General features: G+C 49.6%; 1 protein-coding gene across 1 annotated transcript in view; it reads left to right on the plus strand.

Annotated features, from left to right (window-relative positions):
- The window catches only part of PHF20 (PHD finger protein 20), a 1,006,161-nt gene that overhangs the window by 888,369 nt on the left and 92,844 nt on the right, over positions 1-24,948 (plus strand). Inside the window, exon 19 of the mRNA XM_086932347.1 lies at positions 12,761-12,956. Coding sequence (XP_086788473.1) covers positions 12,761-12,956 — 196 coding nt within the window. The remainder of the gene's footprint in view (positions 1-12,760; positions 12,957-24,948) is intronic.

Consider the following 24,948-nt stretch of genomic DNA (forward strand, 5'->3'; position numbering starts at 1 on the left):
CCAGTCGTCGAGGTAGGGGAAGACTGAAACCCCTAATCTGCGCAGATGAGCTGCGACCACCGCCATCCCTTTCGTGAACACCCTTGGGGCGCTGGTAAGGCCGAAGGGGAGCACTGTAAACTGAAAGTGCTTGTGACCTACCGTGAACCGCAGGTAGCGCCGGTGGGCCGGCAGGACGGGGATGTGGAAATAAGCGTCCTGCAAGTCTAACGCTACCATCCAGTCTCCTGGGTCCAGGGCAGCTAAGACCTGAGCCAATGTCAGCATTTTGAACTTCTCCTTCGAGAGGAAGCCGTTGACGTTCCGTAGGTCCAAGATAGGGCGCAGGCCCCCTTTGCCCTTCTTGGGTACCAGAAAGTAGTGGGAGTAACAACCACACCCTAAATCCGGCCCAGGAACGCGCTCGATGGCCCCCTTGGCCAAGAGGGCCGTAACTTCCTCTTGCAGAAGTTGGGCACTATCAAGGGCTACCTTTCTGCCCTTTCTTGATGTGCGCTCCCTTTGAACCGCTTCATAACTGTCCTCTCCGTCTTCTTACACTTAAGACTGCTTTCCTGATTGCCATCACCTCTGCCAGGATAGTGAGTGAGCTCCAGGCTCTTTCCTCTAAACCTCCTTGGTTCGCAGACCCACCACGGGGTTGGTATTGCTGGGGTATCTATTCTAAGGTAAGGAATCCATCACTAAAGTCTCTCTTTCAGATGCACAAGTTACTACTTGTGTAACGATATATCTGTAAGAGACATTAGTTAGGGATAGATTCCTTACCGACCCACCCATCCCCTTTCAGGACCCTAGTTTCATGGCACCAGTGTTGGTTCTATCATGGCTCTGCGTATCTGGCGCAGAAAAGCTGTGTATAAGAACTGACGTCAGCGCGCGAGGGCGGCGTCTAAGTACTCCGGCAACGTCATTCCGACGCAGACGACGGACGCGGACGACGCCTTACGACGCGCAGGGGTATTGCTACGCAAAAGTTTCCGGATCCAGTCTGACGCCTGGGGATATTCTAAGGTAAGGAATCTATCACTAATGTCTCTTACAGATATATCGTTACACAAGTAGTAACTTGTGCATCTGGACCGACCATTGCTGCATCCACTTCTCTTTCCAGAAACCCACCATGCACCACCGCACTCAACAGACCCCTTGCCAATGCTGGAGCAAAGTCACCGAAGACCAGCTAAACACCACCCTCGCCCGAAGCCCACCCGTCGACCATGACACCGACGCCCGCAACCTTAAACAGTGGATCAATGACTTCTCCAACACCCTTGCCGGCTCAAAAAAAAACAAGACACACTAACAAGAAAGCCAGTTGGTTCACCACGGACCTCCAGGCATCCAAGCAAACCTGCCGAAAACTAGAGAAGAAATGGCACTGCGAACAGACACCAGACAGCTACGCAGCCCACATGAACGCCATCCGCAGACACCATCACCTCATCAGATCCGCCAAAAGGACCATCTTCAAAGACAGCATAGACAACAACGCACACAACAGCAAAGAGCTCTGTAACATCGTGAAGGAGCTCTCAAACACCGACGACATCCCACCTTCACAAGACCTGTGCGACGCCCTCGCCATCTTTTTCCATCGCAAGATCTCAGACATCCACTACAGCTTCAAAACCCTGACCACCCTCCGACCTCACAGCCACCACCCTCACCAATCCCCTGCTCACCTGGACCAACATAAACTACAACGACACTATCAAAATCATGAACACCATCCACTCCGGCTCTCCGTCTGACCCATGCCCACACATCTTCAACAAAGCCAGCTCCACCATCGCACCCTCTCACCGCAAAGACATCAACATCTCCTTCGATGTTCTTCGATGGTTCCTTTAAATCTGCAGACCTATTCTTTGCTGAACATGAACGCACTCCTCTCGAGCTTTTTTACTATGTGCGGCTACGAGCAGGGATGAGAGACATCCTGCCCGAATTTCCCAGTGAACCTGACACTCTGCCACCGTTACACTTACTATTGTGTTCACAGGATGGGACCCACTTGATCTCCGGCCTTTACTGCCAACTCAGGGGGGCCGCCCCGATGCCAGAATCCAGTGCGCGGCTGCGCTGGTCTGCTGAACTTGCTATCGATATATCGGACGAACAGTGGCACCATTGTTGTGCTCTTACCTCCTGCATCTCTGCCAGCAGCAGATTGAAGATCATCCATTATAAATTCCTGCAGCGGGTGTATTACACGCCGGTGAGGAGGCGGCGATTTGGCCTGACGGAAGATGATCGCTGTGAACGCTGCCGCGCCGATGGTGCCGATTTTCTTCACTTGGCATGGGCATGCCCCCAGGTGGCATGCTACTGGCAACAAGTGGTGGATGCCCTCACGGAGATGGTTGAGGAGAATGTACCCCTGGACCCACTGGTGACCCTGCTCGGGGACACAATGCAGCTTCCTAGGTCCTGCCGGAAATTCGTTGATACCGCACTACTGCTGGCCAAGAGACGCGTGGCATGCCGGTGGGGCAGGGGCAGAGCGCCCAAATTCAAGGACTGGCTAGCTGACCTAACTCACTGCCAAGATCAACATGCGACCTTTGCTGAGCTACTTCCCGTTTCGAGTCGACCCAGCGACATCTGGGATCCACTGGTGCGATACCTGCTCGCACGGTCGGATGACGTAGACCCGAAAGGCGACCAACCTATTATAGATTAGTGCACTGTTCCCATTCCGGGCCTGATCAGGGACCCTGCATCTGTGCGCACGCCTCCTCATTGTACTATCCAGATGGTGCTCTCCCCGCTACTAACCTGCGGTTTTCCCACTTACCCCCCCTGAACTTCATGCGACACCTGCGTCGTAGCTCTGCCCCCTTGGATAATCCTCCTTACTACCACGCTTTCATCCCATGCTCTACCCGACATGTGTCACAATACTCTCTGGTAGATATTACTTCAGGGCTCCATCCCCGGCATTGCTTTTGGCTCACTGCGACCCTCTTGCTGAGACGCTCATGACACGCACACATTATTCTGAACACCTCTGCTTCCATACTATACCACACCAGATCACCAACACTTATTCTGCCATGTAGTCATTGATTGCCTTTTAGTTACCGCTTTGTTGGGGGGTTTTGTTAAACTGTTATGGACACCAAAAAGGAGAAAAACGAACTTTTTTTCCAGAAAAAACACTGTTCTACTGCTGTTCATCCTATCTTGCCTAGCAACATCGGCTGTGATACCCTACTTCCCTACCTCTATACATTGCCGCCGGGCCTCCGGGATGCTGGCCGTGAGGCTGTGTCAATATCAACTACTTTCCGCTGCCGGCCTCCGGGTTGTAGGCGCAATAAGCTGTGTACCATGTTTCAACTTACCCAATAAAGCAGATTTGAACTCCCAAAAAAAAAAAAATCTCATTCGATACCGCGACCTTCCCGGAAACCTGGAAGCACGCAGAGATCAACGCCTCACTCAAAAAACTCAAGGCGGATCCAAAGGACCTAAAGAACTTCCGACCCATCTCTCTGCTCCCATTCCCAGCGAAGCTCATCGAGAAGACCGTCAACAGACAACTGACCCGCTACCTCGAGGAGAACAGCATCCTGGATCCGTCCCAATAAGGGTTCCGCAGCAACCACTGCCCCGAAACTGCCCTCATCGCTGCACTGAGGACACCAGGATCCTACTGGACAAGGGCGATACTGCGGCCCTCATCCTCCTGGACCTGTCAGCCACCTTCGACACTGTCTGCCACTGCACCATACGCACACGCCTCCACAATGCTGCGATCCGAGACAAAGCACTGGACTGGACTACCTCTTTCCTCTCCGGCAGAACCCAGAGCGTCAGTCTCCCCCCTTTCTGATCCGAAGCCACCTAGATCATCTGCGGCTTACACCAAGAATCATCCCTCAACCCGACATTGTTAAACATCTACTTGGCACCACTTGCTCACGTTGCCCGACTGCACAACCTCAACATCATCCACTAGGCAGACGACACCCAGCTGATCCTCTTCCCTCACCAAGGACCCCCTCACCGCCAAAACCAACCTTCACGGATGAAGATCAGCTGCCTGAAGCTGAAGTCAGACAAGACGGAAGTCCTCATCCTCGGCTCCACTCCCTAGGCGTGGGACTATTCCTGGTGACCGACTGCACTGGGAGCAGCACCGACACCCACCGACCATGCATGCAAGCTGAGTTTCATCCTCGACTCAACACTCTTCATGACCAAGCAAGTCGATGCCGTCTAATCCTCCTGCTTCAACACCTTCCGCATGCTCCGCAAGATCTACAGGTGGATCCCCACTGAAACGAGAAGAACGGTCACACAATCCCTCGTCAGCAGCAAGCTAGACTACGGTAACGCCCTCTAAGCAGGAGCCTCATCCAAACTCCTGAAAAGACTACAATGCATACAGAACGCCTCTGCAAGCTTGATCCTCGACATCCCTCGCCACAGCTACATCACACCCCACCTAAAAGACTTGCACGGGGTTCCCGTCAACAAGAGGATCACCTTCAAGCTCCTCACCCACGCACAGAAAGCACTCCACAATACCGGACCGACATACCTCAACAGACGACTCACCTTATACACCCAGAACTGCCAGCTCAGCTCCGCCGACTTCGCCACCTTCCCCCGCATCCGAAGAGCGAATACCAGCGGCAGATCGTTCTCCCTCCTCCCTGCCAAAAACCTGGAACACCTTCCCCATCCTTCTACGGCAGACCCAGGACCTACTCGCCTTCCGGAGGCTACTCAAGACCTGGCTATTCGAGCAGAAGCAGCACCCCTCCTCTCAGCACCTTGACACTCTCACAGGTGAATAGTTCACTTTACAAATGTTATGATTGATTGATTGATTGAAACTACTACATAAAGCTAAGTGGTGCCTGGGACACTATTAACGGAGTTAATGGAAAGGGGTGAGAAAGTTTAATTATCTACCCCTACAACAAATAAATTGTCTGGAAACACTATTTTGTATTAGTAAAATTTCCCATCTCCACAGAGCGAGCACACCATATGTTGTTCTCTTATTGATTTTTTATTTAGATTGAAAAGGATTTCAAATTAAATTGGGGCTTGTGTGATTTATAGGCCCACTTCAAACGAACGAACACACACGTATATATATTTACACATTACTTTTTACATAAACATATATAAAACACACATATATATATATATATATATATATATCACCTCCAATCCCGCTTTTCTTAAAAAACGGGCTGACACATGCTGGATTTGTTGCAAGGAGATTTATTGCCACCAGTTAACAACACTGCAGAATGTTCGCGTTATCTTCTCCCCTCAGCTCGGGCAGACCGGTTTCGGCGTAATGCCTTCTTCAATGCCATATGCGCTGGGAAGTTAGAGTTCTGACGGTCATTCGCGGGCAGTTTAATATCGCCAGGTGAGTCCTTTCATTGGGCCAAAAAAGGATGACGTCTCTGGGGGAGGGTTTGTGGTGTTTCCCCCTCCCATGGCCCAAGAAGACTCGCAGTGTGCCTCCCACACACTTCAAGGAGCTGCAGACATCCGAAGTTTAGTGAGCCAGGTACAGTGACCCTCCCACAAACACACCGTGGTGCTCTGACGTAGTCAGTTCTCCGCTTGTCCCGTTCCTTAATTGCTTGTGTGGAACATGGTGAATTGCATCCCTCGAACAAAGTCCATAACAGACCAGCTGTTTCTCTTTCCCCATTACCCACACATAGTCCAGGTTGGGGGGGCGCCGCATTTGTGCAGTCCTTGCACTCAATCCACGAAGTTCGCCGGCAAATGCGGAGCACCAAACCAAGAGGCGTGTCAGTATAGCGGGGCCGACCCTCCGCTTCCAATCTCACCTCCAATCCCGCTTTTCTTAAAAAACGGGCTGACACATGCTGGATTTGTTGCAAGGAGATTTATTGCCACCAGTTAACAACACTGCAGAATGTTCGCGTTATCTTCTCCCCTCAGCTCGGGCAGACCGGTTTCGGCGTAATGCCTTCTTCAATGCCATATGCGCTGGGAAGTTAGAGTTCTGACGGTCATTCGCGGGCAGTTTAATATCGCCAGGTGAGTCCTTTCATTGGGCCAAAAAAGGATGACGTCTCTGGGGGAGGGTTTGTGGTGTTTCCCCCTCCCATGGCCCAAGAAGACTCGCAGTGTGCCTCCCACACACTTCAAGGAGCTGCAGACATCCGAAGTTTAGTGAGCCAGGTACAGTGACCCTCCCACAAACACACCGTGGTGCTCTGACGTAGTCAGTTCTCCGCTTGTCCCGTTCCTTAATTGCTTGTGTGGAACATGGTGAATTGCATCCCTCGAACAAAGTCCATAACAGACCAGCTGTTTCTCTTTCCCCATTACCCACACATAGTCCAGGTTGGGGGGGCGCCGCATTTGTGCAGTCCTTGCACTCAATCCACGAAGTTCGCCGGCAAATGCGGAGCACCAAACCAAGAGGCGTGTCAGTATAGCGGGGCCGACCCTCCGCTTCCAATCTCACCTCCAATCCCGCTTTTCTTAAAAAACGGGCTGACACATGCTGGATTTGTTGCAAGGAGATTTATTGCCACCAGTTAACAACACTGCAGAATGTTTGCGTTATCTTCTCCCCTCAGCTCGGGCAGACCGGTTTCGGCGTAATGCCTTCTTCAATGCCATATGCGCTGGGAAGTTAGAGTTCTGACGGTCATTCGCGGGCAGTTTAATATCGCCAGGTGAGTCCTTTCATTGGGCCAAAAAAGGATGACGTCTCTGGGGGAGGGTTTGTGGTGTTTCCCCCTCCCATGGCCCAAGAAGACTCGCAGTGTGCCTCCCACACACTTCAAGGAGCTGCAGACATCCGAAGTTTAGTGAGCCAGGTACAGTGACCCTCCCACAAACACACCGTGGTGCTCTGACGTAGTCAGTTCTCCGCTTGTCCCGTTCCTTAATTGCTTGTGTGGAACATGGTGAATTGCATCCCTCGAACAAAGTCCATAATATATATATATACATACAAACATAAATCAGAAGGATGTATTCAAACTATAATAGACCGATTTTTTTATAACCAGAGGATGCTCGCTAAGTGTACAGACTCCGCATTCCTCTCAAAGTAAGCTCCACCAGAACTAACACAAGCAGTATACATAGTCCATGTCTCCTTAGACTATCTTCAAAACTTTTTACTCCTTGTGAATAATATGTTTTCATTAATTCAAATAATTTGGCTGGGATCTTCTTTAAACAAAATGTCGACGCGTTTCAGCCATCGTCATTCTGGCCTCATCAGGACTAGGGCTAATAAATATTTCGGTCTTCAGAGATCAATATATCCTCTCTTAACGTGTCTTCTTTCAACAATCCAGTCTGGACAACACTGAATGTAATCGGTACACATACAGTTTCACTTGGCGGTGTAGAATTTCCATAAATTCACTCCTTCAGGTGTGGGACGCGGTGGCGGTCGCCAAAAATCTCACATCTTTCCCGTCGCAGATGACAATCTGCTAGATAATCTGGCCTTCCCACCTGGGATGGCCCCCAGCTCATTCCCCCAATGGCGACGGTCAGACTGTAGGACCACCGGGAATCTGTTAGACACAGAGGGCTTCATTCCACTAGACACCATACGAGATATGTATGGGATCGAAAAACCACAACGGTTCCAATACTTTCAGCGGCGACACTGGCTCACGAATAAGGATATCGTCCCACATGTTATCCGGCACCTCACGGCGTACGAGAAGTGGCTTGTCACAAAAAACGCCGATACTCGGGCTATCACAGAACTATACAAACTACTGGCGCCCACCCCCCTCCCTCCCCCCCCACAACACGATCCGCAGGTCAAAGACTGTGGGAGCGAGAGATAGGGCGCACACTCACAGATAAGGAATGGCAGGATATTTATTATAGAGCCCACCACACAGCCAGCAACGTGGCCAGCCGGGAAGCGGCAGTGAAAGTGGCCTACTATTGGCACTTGACTCCGGCGCGGCTTCACCAGAGTAACCCGCGCCGTGATCCCAACTGCTGGAGGGTTTGTGGCCAAACTGGGACAATGATACACTTGGTATGGGAATGTGCGGAAGTGCAGGAATACTGGGAGGCAGTGCTCCGGGATATAGACCAACACTTTGAAACAGAAATCCCTCGCTTCCCCGCCTACACGGTTCTGGGCCTCCCGAACAAAATCACGTTTCCACTCAAATCAATACAGGGGAGGCAAATAGATCTGGCAGTAGGGGCAGCAACGCAGCACATCCTCTCACCATGGGGTACCTCACGAAAGCCCACGCATACAGGGTGGCTCTACAGACTTTGATACATTATGGGCATGGAAAGGATACAGGCCTCCCTCACACAAACTACTGACTCCTTCAGGAAGACATGGCAGCCACTAGTCTCACTGTTAACCCAGGTATTCAACGAGCTGACATGCCCGAAATATCTTAGGGTCCTCCGCCTGGTGGATGAATTCCACAAGAAACCAGAGGCCAAAAGTTAAAGGCCCAGCCGCAACACCAACACATCGTTACTTGGAAAGGCAGCGGAACACACCGGAGGGTGGGGGGGACAGTTGAAGGGGGGAGGTGGGTCTTGGGAAGGGGGTATGGGACGTTGGGGCATGGGAGTTGTTAATTGCATGGTTCAGGTTCATATTGCCCCCACTAGCTTGCATGGACACATTGCACCCTCCCAGGGCAGGGGAGCTTGGAGCAAGGGTGGGGAGGGGGGCACAAGCAAAATTGCGATATTGTGATTGTCTAACTGATATTGTGTGCAATGCAGATGAATCTAATAAAACAAAGTTGATCAAAAAGATTCTGGTGCTCCTGTGCAATAGCGTGGACACATCTTTGCACCTTCAATGCCCATCATTGGGCTGGATTTTTTCACCTCTGTCGATTAGGTGTAGTGTAAAAATGTCAGCACGTTGTAGTTCACAAAAACACTCTCTAGAAGGCGCTTTCAGACTAAAGCAGAGCACAGTACTTCTGTACGCCTTTTTTGCCTTTGAATCTCCTGCCCAGAGTTCTGAAGATTGGGAATGACCAGACCCAAGTAATCCTAGTGGCTGGAAATTTGGCCAGGAGAGTATGGTGCCTGGAACTTTTGGGCATGAACATCTGTCCTCCAATCTGTCTACTGCTTCGGGACAATTTTCTATCACAACAGCATGGCTTGGTTCTCCACCCGGACCAAAACAATCTACAGCTCCATGCATTGAGATTGAGCAATGACAGGTGACTGTGTTTGATCCAACACCTGTGTAGATTTCATTCTCAAGGCCAGAAGTGCATCTACTAAGTCCATTTACACTGGGCACTAGGAAAGACGTGTGGCATGGTGTGGAGTCTACAAAACAGATCCTTTGGTAGAAAAACTGTTGCATGTTTTATTGTTTATTTTGTCTTTGGCTCAGCAAGGTCTTGCAGTGGGCACCATTAAAGGTTATTTGTCGGCCCCTTTGCCGTTTTGCATTTGCCTTACCAACCATCCATGTTCAAATTACATGTTGTGATGTGGTTCATTAAATGTTTGATATGACTTTCCTCCCAAACAGTTTGATAACAAAGTAGGATCTTAATTTGGTACAGACTTTCCTCTAGTTTACCCCCTTTGAGGCGAGGTGCCTCTGCTTTTTGCATCTCCTGACTATCAAGTCTTTCTCCCTTATTATGATTGCCAGCTCGTCGCATTAGTGAACTCCAGGCTATCTCTATGCAATCACCCTACCACATGTTTCCCTTGGACAAACTATTACGGACCAGGGTGGCCTTTTTGCAATATCCGGACACCTTAACGTGTTTGTCAGTGTATAACTCTCTCAACATTCTTAGCTCCACCTGCGACCTCGAATTAGAAGGAAAGATTCCATAGGCAGGACCCCAAAAGGGACCTTAAGCTTTTACATTGATCACACCAAAGACCATCAGATGCCTGCAACAGCTTTTTCTGGGGTGCTCGGGGGCAAAGGTAGGGTTTTGCATAAAAAGCCATAGTCAAGGTGTATAATCCTTTGCATTAATATCTTCTATACACCAGCCATCAAGCAGTCCTTGAAAGCACTGTGGGCTCATACCACCAGACCAAGGCTTGTACCACTGTGTTGGAATAAGCAAAGTAGATTTTCTACTCGAGTGGCAGCTTTTCAGCGTGCACGGTCGCACATGCCGCCCAAAATTCACACTAGGGGATGCAAATTTGCGTTCGCCAAATTAAGTTGGCGAGACTCATCCAAGAAAAAAGTCTGCAACGCTGCAGTTGGCAGAGTTTGCCGGAACTCCTCGTTCCTGGCGGAACACAGTCGGGCAAACTTTTGAAAGTTATAGAATACTTAGTATCCCAGAAACGGGCACAATGAAGCTGTCAAGCAAGACAATTCTTCTTGCCATAAAAAGAACATAGGTGGTGGTTGTCAACCGCCACTGTAGGTATGCAAACCTAGTCACCCCTAAAGAGGAGTCCGAGGTATTCATCTTTCCTTAGCATAAATGAAGTGTTGCCCTTAGATGATTGTTTTTTATTTCAGTTATTACCAAGGACAGGCTACATTTTCCTATTTCAGGAAGAGTATAGTGTATAAACCATATTATCTAAGGTGGCGGGTGGGCATTCCTAGGTAGGTATTGATTGAGTGGAGTCTGCTCCACCGTGGTCAGCAGCTACCTGGGAGTGTGTCAGCAACCCTCCTTGAACAATATTAGCATTTTAAATTGAATTCCTAAAAAATAGCAGGAATTTCACATAATTGTGATGTGAAGTGTTTTTCATTGGATTACTTAGATGGATAGTTAAAAGAAGCATACCAGAGTGAATTTTTATTTGTTATAAAGTTCTGCTGTTTTTTGGCTCCAAGAAATGTATTACAGTGAGTGACTGGCTTTAAGGGTACAATGATGAGCATATAAAACGGACGATTTCCGATTTTAGTCACAATATACATCATTTGTTAGTGGAATCCTACTGATATAAGGAATTATGGGCCATATGTATGAAGATACCCTTTTGCGATTCTCAAATAGCGATTTTTAAGAATTCGCTATTTGAGAATAGCAAATGAGTATGTATGTACAAAATCGCATTTTTTTTGCGATTCCTTAGAATTCCTTAATTGCGATTAGCAAATTACGAATCGCAATTAAGGAATACTTTCCCATTAATTTCTATGGGAGGCCCATAGGAATGAATAGGAAGTTATTCTCTATTTGCGATTCGCAATTTGCGAATCGCAAATTGAGAATAATTTCAAGGGTGCAGGGGTGTCCAAAGGACACCCTGTTGCACCCCTGAAATATGCATGGGTGCACATGTGGCGCACATACATGCCCTAAGGGCATGTATGTGCGTCACATGGCACTTTGAAAAATGCAAAACTGCATTTTTCAAGGAATTCGCAACTTACCACCAACTAGAAGTTGGTGGTAATTTGCGATTCCTTAAGGGCATTTTGCTAGGTTTTTTCGCTACATACATTGCATTTAAGGAATCGCAAATTTTGTAATTCCTTATTTTGCACCAGTTTTGCATCATACATTCCATTTAGCAAATTCGCTTTCGCAAGGGCCGAAATTCTGCTAATTTCGGCCTTTGCAATTGCGAATTTACATGATACATATGGCCCCATGTGTTGTAATGTGATAGTAATCTCAGAAATTCTGATCGCTATTCTCATCGCTGGGATTTGATGAATAATGTTTGCAAGGAAATAATTTTTTATCATGGTTATCTCTTGGAAAAATAGAAAGTGCTCTAGAAGCGCAGGTCCTTTTTCCGTAAATTCACAAATATTTTCTGGATCCATGTAAGATAAATGTCTAATATGCTGAGTAAAATGTACTTGCAGCAGCAATTAGCTGGTTCACCTGTGGTATACTGCAGCTTCCTCATACAATTCTAATGAACAGCTATAGCACTAGCATTCTATTCTCATAGCAAACTGAGACACTTCTGAATGCAGTGCTGTTGTAGTAAGATCTGTAGAATTGAAAAAAGTCCTAAGAAGGAAACAGTTGATGGGCAAAAATTGGCGGTGACAGAGGGTTTAGGTCGCTATCTACCCAGAAGATTCATAGCTAGCACCAGAGGAGAAGCATAATTACAGTTTCAAGCCACAAATCACGACTACTTCTTTACAGAACAGGTGCCTGAGACATTACAGGATTCTAATAAAGTACTGGAATGTTCACCTAGTTCACAGAATGTGCCTTCACTAGCACACAACTTTAGAACTATTCAGTGACCTGTGGAGAAGATAGAATATGTACATGAATGTTTCTTATCTGTGTTGCTTCACTTTCCTGCAATAAACAAGTCCACAAAAATATTTTCCATTTGTTTGTATTATATATTTAAATTGTCTGAAACTGAAAATTGTGCCACTGTCTTTCAAAACAAACTTCATTTTTCTGTCTAATTTACGTTACTTAAGGTGTTTTAATTATACTGGAATAGTAATTTATATATTCTATACAGCAACATTTGTTATAGGCTATATATATATATGTGTGTGTGTGTATATATATATATATATATATATATATATATATATATATATATATATATATATATATATATATATATATATATATAATATAGAGAGAGATGTTTTATCATATTTTAATAGTTAGCATACAGGAAAAATGCACATACACACACACAAGAGGCAATCAGAGTGTAGCCTTTTTGGTCCTGTGCAGCTGTCTGATTCACAATGCACTATGTTAGACTTAAAAAGGATTATGGTAACAAGTCAGTAATTTTCATTGTAGACCTTTAAATGTTTTGCCTTTAGGTCAGAGATCTGGCTTGAAATATTGGTATGACAAAGAGTGGTTGAAGAATGGACACTTGCATGGCTTATCATTTTTGGAGGAAAACTATTCCCATCAAAACGCCAAGAAAATTATAGCCACTCACCAGCTTCTTGGTGATGTGCATCGTGTAATAGAATTACTGCACGGACTCCAATTAAAGATGAGCGTTTTACAGTAAGTGCTTTTCAGTCACTTGTGTCCTAGTTGAAAGAATATATGAATTTAAAAGCTGTGCCTAGTTCAAAAAGCCTTGCAAAAAAAGAATTAAATTATTTGCTGTTTATTTATACAACATCGTGTAGAGCTATGTGTTGTACAGGGTAATATGAAAAAGGGGGTGCTGGCATTAAAAGCAGTCTCTTTACTTTGTTGCCTCTATCCGAATATGTTCTTCCTCCTCATGAAGTATACTTAGTAAATGTATTACTACATAAATCTGAAAGAGACTATTAGTTATAGATTCCTTACCTTAGAATTACATCCAGGCGTCAGACTGGATCCAGAGATTTTTTTCTTTAGCAGTACCCCTGCGCCTCGGTCGAGTCTGTTCGTCGTTAGCGTCGTGGTCGCCGGAATGACGTTGCGGTGTCTACTTAGACCGCAGCCACTGTGCGCTGATGTCAGTTCTTTCTTTCTCCACGCCAGTCAGCGCATACTTGTTCGACTTTTGTCAAAATCTTTTTCGAGTCGTTCGACTCCTGGTGCACATAGAGATGTCCATTGTTGGACCGGCTTCAAGCCTTGTGACTCCTGTCACAAGTTGATATTGGTCACTGTAGGAAGGTGGATATCTGACTATGGTTGCCCCCAACTATTTGCCTGATGTTTTGCTGGTTTTCAACTTAGTTGGCCTGGGATCCTGCTATTCAGGAACCCAGGCTTCCTGCTCTCTCTGTAAAATGGACTCCATGTACCTTAGGTACATATCTAATTGGATACTGAGTCACCTTATCAGCCCCTGTACAGTGTACCTTAGGTACCCAGGGCATAGGTGCACCCAGGACCTACCAGGGGCTGCAGCATGTATTATGCCACTCCTGGATGGCCATCCAAATCTGACACAACTGGCTGATCAATCAGCTGGGGCAAGGTGGTGTAAGCACCCTTTGCTGTAGATATAGTATCTCTATATCTAACCCTAAAATGGACACATATACTCCTATAAGTCACTCCTATGGCAGGCCTTAACAATCCTGGAGGCAGAGTGCTTGGAATTATGTGAGATAGTGCTCTGGCATGAGCTGAGCCTGTCTGCAGCTTTCGGAACCAAGTCCTTTAGCTGTTTCCATGATAACGCTATACCATATACTCTTAAGTGCATTATAATCCTTGCGGTTATTGCTAACTTTGGTATAGCATTATCAAAACATGTTGAGTAAGGTGTCATACGAATTGGAATACTACCCCCTCGCCAATTCTACCGACGGGGGTAGCATCCCACCTTTCTAGAGGGAGACGGCATGTATGTCACTGTGAACCCCAGTTAAATTTAGCTCGAGCCTCTGCATCACAAAATGGATGCTGCCACCACAGACACAAGTCTGACCTCCTGCTGCTGGGAGTCCTTCCAGCGAGGGAGGCTTGGACAAAGGGTTTCCTGCCTTGGGAGGTGCTAGCACCACCCCAGACAGGAATTTGTGTATTAGGTAGGACAGGGCTGAAAGGAATGAGACATGCCTGGGGCACACAAGGTGTCCCTGTGCATACACCGGTCTAAACCAGTTCCTGGGGCTCTCCAGCCCCAGCTCTGGCGCAAGACCGGACAAAGGATAGGGGGTGTAACCACCCCCCTTCCTGGTCCCACCCATAGGAGAGACCTAGTCGTAGTACAGCTCCCTTTAGCAGGATAAAGGTAGGAGCTGGTCCCATTCCAAATTAGATTATCCTGAACAACTTTACAAGAAGAAACTCTGGACTTCGATGTTCTGTTCCACAGAAGACTGAAGAAATCTCCCTTGTGGTCAAGGAGTGTCCACCTTGCACAAGCAGGCACCACCAGCGTCCAGCGGCTTCCCTTTGTCGTCTTCCCTCGAGGATCCAGACTTCAGAGCCCGACGAGACCCGGATTCCCAGACCTCTCCGACCTCTACCTACATCTGCAGCACAGCTGAGATCCGTGGGTGCGTCGAGACACGTGGGGACCGGCCATCTTGAAAGAAGCAGCACTTCGCTCCAGCACGACTTCTGAGGTAACCTTGTCCAAGTGCTTTGGGGACTGAGAAGCCCCGAGTCCGAGCAGCTCCTGCATCGAAGACCAGCCCTCCAGCATCCACGAGATCTGCGTGGGGCCCTTCTGCCTGTTTGCTGCTCGACGCGTTGTCTGGTCACTTGGCGGCTGGCTAGTGACCTCCTAGACGACGAACCTTGAAATCTTCACTGCTGGTCTGGTTGCTCCAGACTGGCCCTTGCTCCCTTCCAAAAGAGGAGCACCCCGGACCCTCCTGGTCCACTCCAGATGCCGTTTCCACTCACCGCGTGGGTTGCCTTTGCCAAGGCCTGTTGACTCCAAATCCGTATCCGACACCGCCGACAGCGAGAGCCTGCGTAGGACAGCTCGTGCCTCCATCCTGGTCGTCGAAGACACCACCTGGTCCACGTGGCTGCAGAGACAAGCGTCCACCCTCACCTGATTGCGACGACGACATTTGGTTCCACTCCTGGTTCCACTCCAGTCACTGGCTAGTGACTTTGAACATTGTCCCCTCTGCTTTCAGGTTCTCCTCTTCACTGATCCACCCTTGGATCACACCGGACATCTTCCTCCTGATCGCCTGCAGCATCTTTTCTTCCAGGCTCCATAGACTTCAACGCCGGAACCTGACACGACTTCGCACCTATGCACCCACAGCCTGTGGGTGAGGTAACACGAGCATTTCGGTGCTCAAGGGTAGCTTGACTCTCCTAGTGTCCAGTTCCACAGTCGTTTTTGTCTTACATAGTCAGGATTGTCCGTACTCACCTTTTACTTGAACTGTACTGTCCATAGACACTGTTGAGTTCACACTCTGCACACGCGTTCCGTGAGTCTCCTATTACTTACCTAGAGTTAGTGTAGCGTGGTCCCAGCGATCCTACAGCCTCTGGCGAGCCCCATTCCTTTTTTTCGACTTTCACATTCCACTTACTTAGTATTTGGTTTGTCGTGCCCCTAGGGCACCATTGTAATTTGTGCAACTTAAACGTATTTTTCCTAAGAGATTGTCATGTGCTTAGTCCTCTGATCTCATAGAGTTCAGAGGTGTAGGTTAGTTAATAAATATATTGTTTATTTTCATAACAACTTGTGTGGTGTCCTTTCACTTGGTATTCAAGGGGTTATATGTGGTAAAACAGCTGGCTTCACATGCCAAAAGAGTTTAGCCTAAGACTGCTTTGTCCATGCTACCATTAGGATAGCTGGTCTATAAGGTTGACTTAAAACCAATCACCATAAGGGTTGTTTGGACTGATACAAGGTGATCACTAGAACTAGTGAGCATCATATATCAGGCCAACTTCTCACAGTCACTGCCCCACCTCGTGTGCCTCTGGTGCCTGGAACGCGAACACGACCTGAAGTCGTGCTCCGACTGTCGGGCCATGAACACGAAGTCTTTCCGTGAGCGGTCCCGAATGCTTTTGGAGGCCCGGCAGTCATCTCTGCGCCGCTCGAGGTCCTGGTCGAGAGGAAGTTCACGGGACTGGTCGCTTAATCACCACCATCATTCCTCCTCGAAGTCTTTGTCATCTGGTAAGTCGAAGCGCAAGAAGAAGGCGAAGAAGCACTACCGTTCTTCACCTTCTTCCCATCAGTCGGCCGATGCGACGCGGGATGCGGAAGGTTGTCGTCCTACGGCTCCGGCCACGCGGCCTACTGGGACGGCTCTGAGCCTCTCTCCCTTCCTTGGAACCGGAGCGTCCCCTGCCCAGCTTCGTGCATTTTTTTTTTGTTTGACTTTTTATTAGTTCTAATGCATACATTGTATACATGGTCAACGTTGCATACATTACGAAAACCAAGTAGAACAAACAACCTGTTGCTATATATTACAATTAATCATTTGCCTTCAGGTACAATCTTCTTCAGTGTGATAAATTGCTGTACCATCAGTATACACATACAATACTACTTTTCTGCATTTTCAGATGACGTTTCTTGTTCAGTAGACCGTAAGATTTCAATAAGGGCTGCCAAATGTCTTTGGGTCTCAAGGGGGCAGGCAGCTCCTCTGCATACAGTACACACGGTCCTTTATCCAGTGATCAGGAAGCAGGACAGCTGAACTCTCCCATTTACTCGCCACCTAGCCAAAGCAATTCTAACAAATTTAGCCGTGGCACCCTTTAGAAATGGTGTGAAAGACAATAGACACATTTGTGGAGTACACTGTAATTCAATGTTAGTCATGGTTTGCACTCCCATGCCAAGTGCCAGAAGTCTGCTCCCTGTGTTCCGCATCGCCTACATGCATTGCTGTCCCTAATACCATATTTACACAGTTTGTGCAGTGTATAATAGACCTGGTGGAGATATTTGAAGTGGGTAATGTATAAATTGCCATTCGACGTGAGCGCACTGGTTAGCTGACAGCAGTTCCCTCACTCCTTCTGTGTAAGCTGTGGATTAAGTCCATGCTCCCATTGTTGACAGTGACTTTCTCATCTCTGGCTATGCGATATAGCTTGGTGACTAGTTTGTGTTTTGTTGGGCTAACCAGCAGCGTATGGAGGAAGTGTAATGTCAATGGCTCGGCATGGAATGTGTTATAATGTGCCTTCATTGCGTATTTTAGTCTATCAAAGATGAAGAGAAAGAGCTGGGTTTTGTTTTGTACATATTGTAGCTCTTCTGTGATAAAAACGCAGTTGGGGTATAAATCCTACATTTTATCTATCCCTGCTAATCTCAGGGTGTGCATAGCTCCTGCCTCTTGTGTCACCGAAACATCTGTGTGGTGAGCAAGTGGGAGCAGAGGGGCATACAGTGGTAGTTTCGCTGCCATTTGGCCTAGCACCTGCCATGGTGCTATTGTGGTATCTATTGTGTTAATTTCTTTTTTAGGTGTACCTCTACTTGAGTGCGATAGTATAGATTTCAGTGGAATGGGGTGTCTTCGACCGCGACAGGCGGGATGAAGTCATGGTGGTTGTACCAACAGTGTGCATAATGTGCCTGTGCGCAGAGGAAGTTGGGATACATGTCAGGCACACCAAAACCACCCCTAGTGTAGTCTAATGTAAGGGTCTCCCAACTCATGTGGGCCTGCTTTCCTCCCCAAACCAGCTTTACAAGCAGCGACCGCAAAGTTTTAAAAGGAAATTGTCAGTTTTATGGGTATGTTGCTGATCAGGTACAAAAATCTTGGTAAGACAACCATCTTAATGAGGGCTATGCAGTCTGCCAGTGACTAAGGCAGCGTTGACCATCCTGCCACCTGTTGCTCCAACACAGTGCATGCAGTGCCATAATTCTCCCTTATGACTGTATCTGAAAGAGACACGTTAGTGATAGATTCCTTACCTTCGAATATCCCTAGGCGTCAGACTGGATCCGGAAATTTTTGCGTAGCAATACCCCTGCGCGTCAGTAGGCGTCGTCCGCGGCTCCGCGTCCGTCGTCCGCGTCGTTAGCGCCGGAATGAAGTCGTCGGAGTACTTAGACGCCGCTGACGTCAATTCTTCTTTTTTCCGCGCCAGCTAGCGCAGATCCGGAGAAGCTCTACCCCTAGTCATGTTTTGACTAAACTTTTTGATCCTTTTGATCATTTCTTTCTTCGAGTCTTCGACTCTATCGGTGCCCGTAGGGATGCCCGGGTTCAAACCCTGTTCGAAGTGCGACCGACTGATGTCGGTTACTGACCCCCATCGCCGGTGCCTGAAGTGTTTAGGCCTCGACCACGACGACCGCACCTGCTCCGACTGCCGGGCCCTGTCGTCTAAAGCTAGGCGGGAGCGGTCCCGCAAGTGACTCGAGATCCGGCAGTCGGCCCCGCGCCGTTCCAGGTCCCGGTCCAGGTCCCGGACCCACGGGAGGTCGAGGGACCGGTCGCGGGGTCGGAGTCATCGCAGCTCCGGGAGTGGACATTGGTCGTCCGGATCCAAGTCCTCAGGTAAGAGGCATGAGAGGTTGGAGAGACTTCATCGCTCCTCCGACCCACCCCGACGCTCGCACGATGCGGCCGGGGGTTCGGGCGACACCGCCCGCGCGGCTCCGAGGGAGTCGCAAGCATCGCCGCCTGCTCCACACCTTCGCGTCCCTGGCCACGGTGCGACGCCGGAGATCGAGCGGTACCTCATGGCCATGAGGTCCCTCCCTCCTCAGTCGGGTTCCGTGACGCCTCCGGGCCCAACTGTCCCGGCTGGAGACCCTAGCGGGTCGGGCGCTTCGACTTCGGCGCCGCGGGTCGTCGCCGGAGACCTCACGACCTCACCGGCGCCGGCCCCACGGGTGTCGCCCCCGGCGCCCACTGTGGACGCCGTCCCCAATGTTCCCTTCGGTCCGACTCTGGCGCCGCTTCCGACGGCCTTTGGAGATTTTTATTTCCATGAGTAGGCCCTGTCTGTTAATCCTGCTTTACAGAAAACAGGTGACGAGGGAGATTGGGAGGGGTCTGAGGACCCTCTGGCACTGGAGTGCCAGTCTCAACAGGACCTGACATATGAGCTTGGGGAGGCCAGTGGTATTGACACTTCGCCAGACACTGGATTTGTCTCCCCTCCGACCGTGGCTTCGGAGGAGGGGTCTACTTATAGTGTAGCGTTGACGAGGGCGGCCAAGGCCTTAAACCTTGAGCTCCCCGTCGCGGCCGTGAGGACTAACCTCCTCACGGAGGTCCTCAAACCGCAGACAAGCTCCAGCGAGCCTCTGCTGCCGTTCAATAAGGCCTTTTGTGACGTTCTTGTGGGCACTTGGTCCAAGCCCGCCACAGGTCCGCCTGTGGATAGGAACGTGGCCAGACGCTACCGCCCAGTCCCAGGCGATCCTTGCTTTTTGTCCACCCATCCCACCCCCGAGAGTCTGGTTATCCAGGCCTCCACTTCCCAGACCGCATTCCCGTCGGCTCCGCCCGATAGGGAATCCAAGAGATATGAGCAGTTCGGGAAGAAGGTGTTCTCGTCCCTAAGCTTAGGGCTGCGGTCTGTCAATACCGCCTGTCTCTTGGGCCGCTACACCCACACACTGTGGGACGTGGTCACGGACGTGCTGCCACAATGTCCGGAGGAGGTCCGGGCTAAACTCGCCCAAACCCTTGTGGAGGGCCGAGATGCAGCGCGATATTCCATCCGGTGTGGACTGGATACCACGGACTCACTGGGCAGGGCGATGGCAACGACGGTGGCGGTTCGACGCCACGCCTGGTTGAGGTCCGCCAACTTTTCGGCCGATGTCCAGGCCACACTTCTGGACATGCCGTTTGATGGCCGTCGCATCTTTGGCGACAAGGCAGACCATGCGCTTGAGCGTTTTAAGGACTCCAGGACTACGGCCAAGTCCTTGGGCCTCTCGGCCACACGCCAGCAATCGGGTGCCTTTCGCTCCTTTCGCGGCCAAGGAAGGGGCGCCCTCACACGTGCTGCCAGCCACGCGCTGCAGAATGTTCAACTGCGCGGTGGCAGCCGTGGAAACCGCCGTGGCGGCTGTCGAGGACAACGGCAAGGCCAGTCCACACCTCCCTCCGCAGCACCCGCCTCAAAACCTTCCTAGTCAGAGTTTTCAGGCCCATGTGACGCCGGTGGGAGGCAGGGTTCGCCATCACCTCTCCCACTGGCGCACTGTCACCTCGGACAGGTGGGTGCTGCAAATCGTCCCAAGGGGATACTCCCTCCCCTTCGAGGCTACCCCTCCAGCCATGCCACCGCAATTCCATCGCGTGTCGGGGGATCACTTGCAACTTCTGCAAGAGGAAGTCACGGCCCTCTTCGCCAAGGGGGCCATCGACCGCGTTCCTGGGCCGGAAGTAGGGTGTGTTGTTACTCCCACTACTTTCTGGTACCCAAGAAGGGCAAAGGGGGCCTACGCCCCATCTTGGACCTGCGGAACATCAACGGCTTCCTCCGGAAGGAGAAGTTCAAGATGCTGACTTTGGCTCGGGTCTTAGCTGCCCTAGACCCTTGAGACTGGCTGGTAGCGTTGGACTTGCAGGACGCTTATTTTCACATCCCCGTCCTGCCGGCCCACCGGCGTTACCTGCGGTTCACGGTAGGCCACGAGCACTTTCAGTTTACTGTGCTCCCCTTCGGCCTTACCAGTGCCCCACGGGTGTTCACAAAGGTGATGGCGGTGGTCGCAGCTCATCTGCGCAGGTTAGGGGTGTCAGTCTTCCCCTACCTGGACGACTGGTTGTTGAAGGCGGGCTCGCCCCAGACAGTCGTCAGCCACCTCCAGACTACGGCCGACCTCCTGCACTTGCTGGGGTTCTCCATTAACGTGCCGAAGTTGCACCTGTATCCCTCTCAGAAGCTCCTCTTTATCGGAGCGGTTCTCGACTCTGCGAAGTTTCGGGGTTACCCACCCGAACAGCGGGTTCGGGATATACAGGCTCTGATTCCAATCTTCCAGCCTTTATCCCGAGTCTCGGTCAGGTTGACGCTGCGGCTTCGGGGCTGATGGCCTCCTGCATCCTTCTGGTGCATCACGCCCGGTGGCGGATGCGGGCTCTGCAGTGGGACCTGAAGTTTCAGTGGGCCCAGCATCAGGGCAACTTGTCCGATCATGTCTTGATCTCGGAGGGCACTGCGAGACAACTGCAGCGGTGGCTCACGGACCGCGATTGGGTCAGTGGCAGATCCCTCTCCCTACCCCACCCGGAGTACGTGGTTGTGACGGACTCGTCCCTCCAGGGCTGGGGAGGCCACATGGGAGAGGCGGGGATCAGAGGCCTCTGGTCTCCGGCGGAGTCCCGGCTCCATATCAACCTTTTGGAGCTGCGGGCGATTCGTCTAGCACTGAATGCATTCCTCCCCTCTGTCCAGGAGAGTGTAGTGCAGGTGTTCACGGACAACACCACCGCCATGTGGTACTGCAACAAACAGGGCGGGGTGGGGTCATGGACCCTATGCCAGGGCTCTGCGCCTCTGGCAGTGGCTGGAACATCAGGGCGTGACCCTGGTGGTTCAACACCTGGCAGGCTCTCTGAATGCCAGGGCGGACAAACTCAGCCGTCGGTGCATGATGGATCACGAATGGCGTCTGAACTCGGACGTGGTGCAAGGCCTCTTTCAGCAATGGGGAGAGCCTTGTTTAGATCTATTTGCCACAGAAGAGAACGTGCAATTTCATCAGTTCTGCGCGTATGCAGCCATATGGTAGAATATTGGCTTTAAGATGTGCATTTGAGGCGCTACACAGCGCTATGTGGGCGTGATCTAAATATCTCTATCCCGCCAGTAATGACCCGTTAATAGACGGTGGATGGGAATCGGGGCGTCATATTTAGTAGCTAACAGTGAAGAGACGCTCCCGGTGGGGTTGTATTGTAAAAATAGACCCGAGTCATGGGACACAAGTGCGCCACAAAGAGTACTAATCATAACGGGTATTAGATCCTGGTCGCTGTAAAAGCGTACATTACAAAACTACTGTCTGTTCCTCCCAGGGCCAGATAGGCTGCTATAAGAACAGGAAAATAGTTAGACAATAGGACCCTGCAGCGCGGCCAAAAGGTTTTAGTCATAATGGGTTGGAGATCCCTGCTGGTGTAAAAGGCGGTGCACTTTCTTTCTACTGCTCGTGTCGGGGCCAGTCAAGCCTTCCCATCTCACCGGGTCCGGATGGTGGAGAGCCGGTCGTGTCCCTCCTCATTAAGTAGCAACCCGGGTGTGTTCCACAGGATCCCAAACAGGAAGTAGGACCCGCCCGTAGGTCATGTGGTTTCCCTCGCGAATCGGGCGGCCATGATGGAGTGGAGGGTAGTGTACAAAAAGTCAGTGAACATATCCAGGGTTATGTCGCTAAATGGCGGTGTAGCTCAGTTATAAGTGGGAAGTGACTGGCCTTATTAAGTGTGGTTGGTTTCTTAATCTGGCATAGGTCTGTGAGGACAGGCAAGTATTGCCAAAGGAACACATAGCTGGTGTCCACTCTTGTTTGTAGTTCCCATTTAAGGTTTAAAGGAACATAATGTGGGGTGTCAACAACAGCTAAGGTGCACCACAAGCAATAATGTACAAGTGAATATTACAATGAGTTGCAAACAATGATTTTCATTATATGGATTTTCAATCTTTATTAAGCAAAAATGGAGAACCACACAGCCGGCGCGTTTCGTCCCACGCAGGGGACTTCTTCAGGGCTGGTGGTGCACCTTAGCTGTTGTTGAAACCAAGTTTGAATTCCTTAGGGAATAGGCACCGGGACGGTGGGTGCTACTCAGTGTGCACACAATTCCCTCTCTTTATTTTAGGGACAAATTAGAAATCTAAAAAGGGTGATTGGAGATTAGGTGCTTCAAGAGGTAGGGATCACCTTTAGATCTGTTTTGAACATAATGTGGGGGTCTGTAAATTAAAGCCAGTAGAGTGTTGGCCGATCTACTGAATTGTGGGCCCGATTTGAAAACCCACAGTTGCCGCTGGGTTCGGGCATACATAGGAGTAAATAGTAAGTGAATGTCATGGGAAACTGCCCAGGAGAGTGCACCCACCTAGCTGGTTGGTAGGGGGCATTCCGTGTAAGCTACACTGACCAAAAATAAAGGTTGGTAGGTACATAGGGTATAATAGGGGTTACATTATGGTGGAGTAATCCTGTGGTATGCCAAGGCATGTGTATTGACCATGATAACCGGTGTAAGACCAAGCCAGCGGGTGTACACTGAATTTAGCATAGTTCGCTAGGCAGATTAGGGATGTTTTGGCAGAGATGTGTTCACAGAGCACTCCACTGTATATCCTCATTCAATCCCTGGCTGTCGGTGGACAAACAATGTATCCATCTCTGTTCCTTCAGAAAAAGACTGTGCTTGGATTTGTCTGGGGAGGATTCAAGAACTAACCAGGACAATGAGTCAGCCGTGTGGTTCTGTTCTAGGTAGTGCCTGCACATCTTGGTGTTTGTTTTCTTACAACAGAAGTTGCTTCTATGTTCAGAAATACAGATTTTCACAGGCGGGAGGTCATGCCCCCGTATTGCAGACCGCATAGGCATCTCAATAAGTAGATTCAGTTGGGAGTGTTACAGTTAGTATGGCCACGCAGTTCCCAGCGGAAGGTGTCCGTCAGGAGGATAGTTTTGTATGTGCTGGTGAAAGGGCACACACTGCAGGAGCCGCACTGATAGTGCCCACGTACAGGCGGTAAGTGCCACAGAGTGGTTTGTTTAGGTTGCTCAGCCTTCCTCGGTCTAGTATGCACCAGAATATCCTTAATATTCCTTGACCTTTTGAAGGCAAATCTGGGCCCGTGTTCAGAATTTGCCAATTTGCTCCGCCTGCCCAACGAGGAGCATTGCCGATGATGAAGCATGACACTCGCAAGGGTGTGTGAGGCCATTATATCCAACAAATTGGATACCCAGGGGTTGTCCTCCATTGAGCACTAACCCTTTTCCCCTAGTAACCCTTTCCTTCTTCCTTCCCTAAGGAACAGCCCAGTCATCTCTTTTGTTGTCTTCACAACTGTGGGGAACACCCATGGGGGAACGCTGGAGCACATTTAACCTCCCAGATGCAAAGGGAGGCGGCCAAACAGCAACAGTGGATTTCCCAAAATGTTTACTTTTCAAGCTAAAGAAGGGCAGTGGTTATTATATGTTTATGCAGTAACTTGATATCATATCTGCGTAGAAATAATCTGAACAGCCAGTCTGATCAACACACAAGAGTGCCATATTACAACTTCCACGTTCATCTGTCATCAAAAAACAATCCTGTAACTGGGAACCAGAGTCAACCCCCTACGCAACCGTGATGCCAGCTGACATAACCGTGCTTAGTGTTCTGAGAGTCTCGGTCTTCTTCATCTGCTGTGCCTGGGGCCTCCCGGTCCCTGCGTTTGAGTCTTGGCATATTCCATCGCAGCCTTAGGATTTGTAAAAAACTTGATTTCCCCTCTGCACCAACGCACAGCCGCACTTAGTCAAGCATGGCGTATGGAACTCTTTCTGCCATTAGGAGTTTCTTGACTGTCTGGTACTCTTTCTTGCATCTTGGACCATGGCAGTGAAATCCGGATAGAAAGCCAGGTTGTT

The sequence above is a fragment of the Lissotriton vulgaris genome, chromosome 7, assembly GCF_964263255.1.
Source record: "Lissotriton vulgaris chromosome 7, aLisVul1.2, whole genome shotgun sequence".
NCBI lineage: Eukaryota > Metazoa > Chordata > Amphibia > Caudata > Salamandridae > Lissotriton > Lissotriton vulgaris.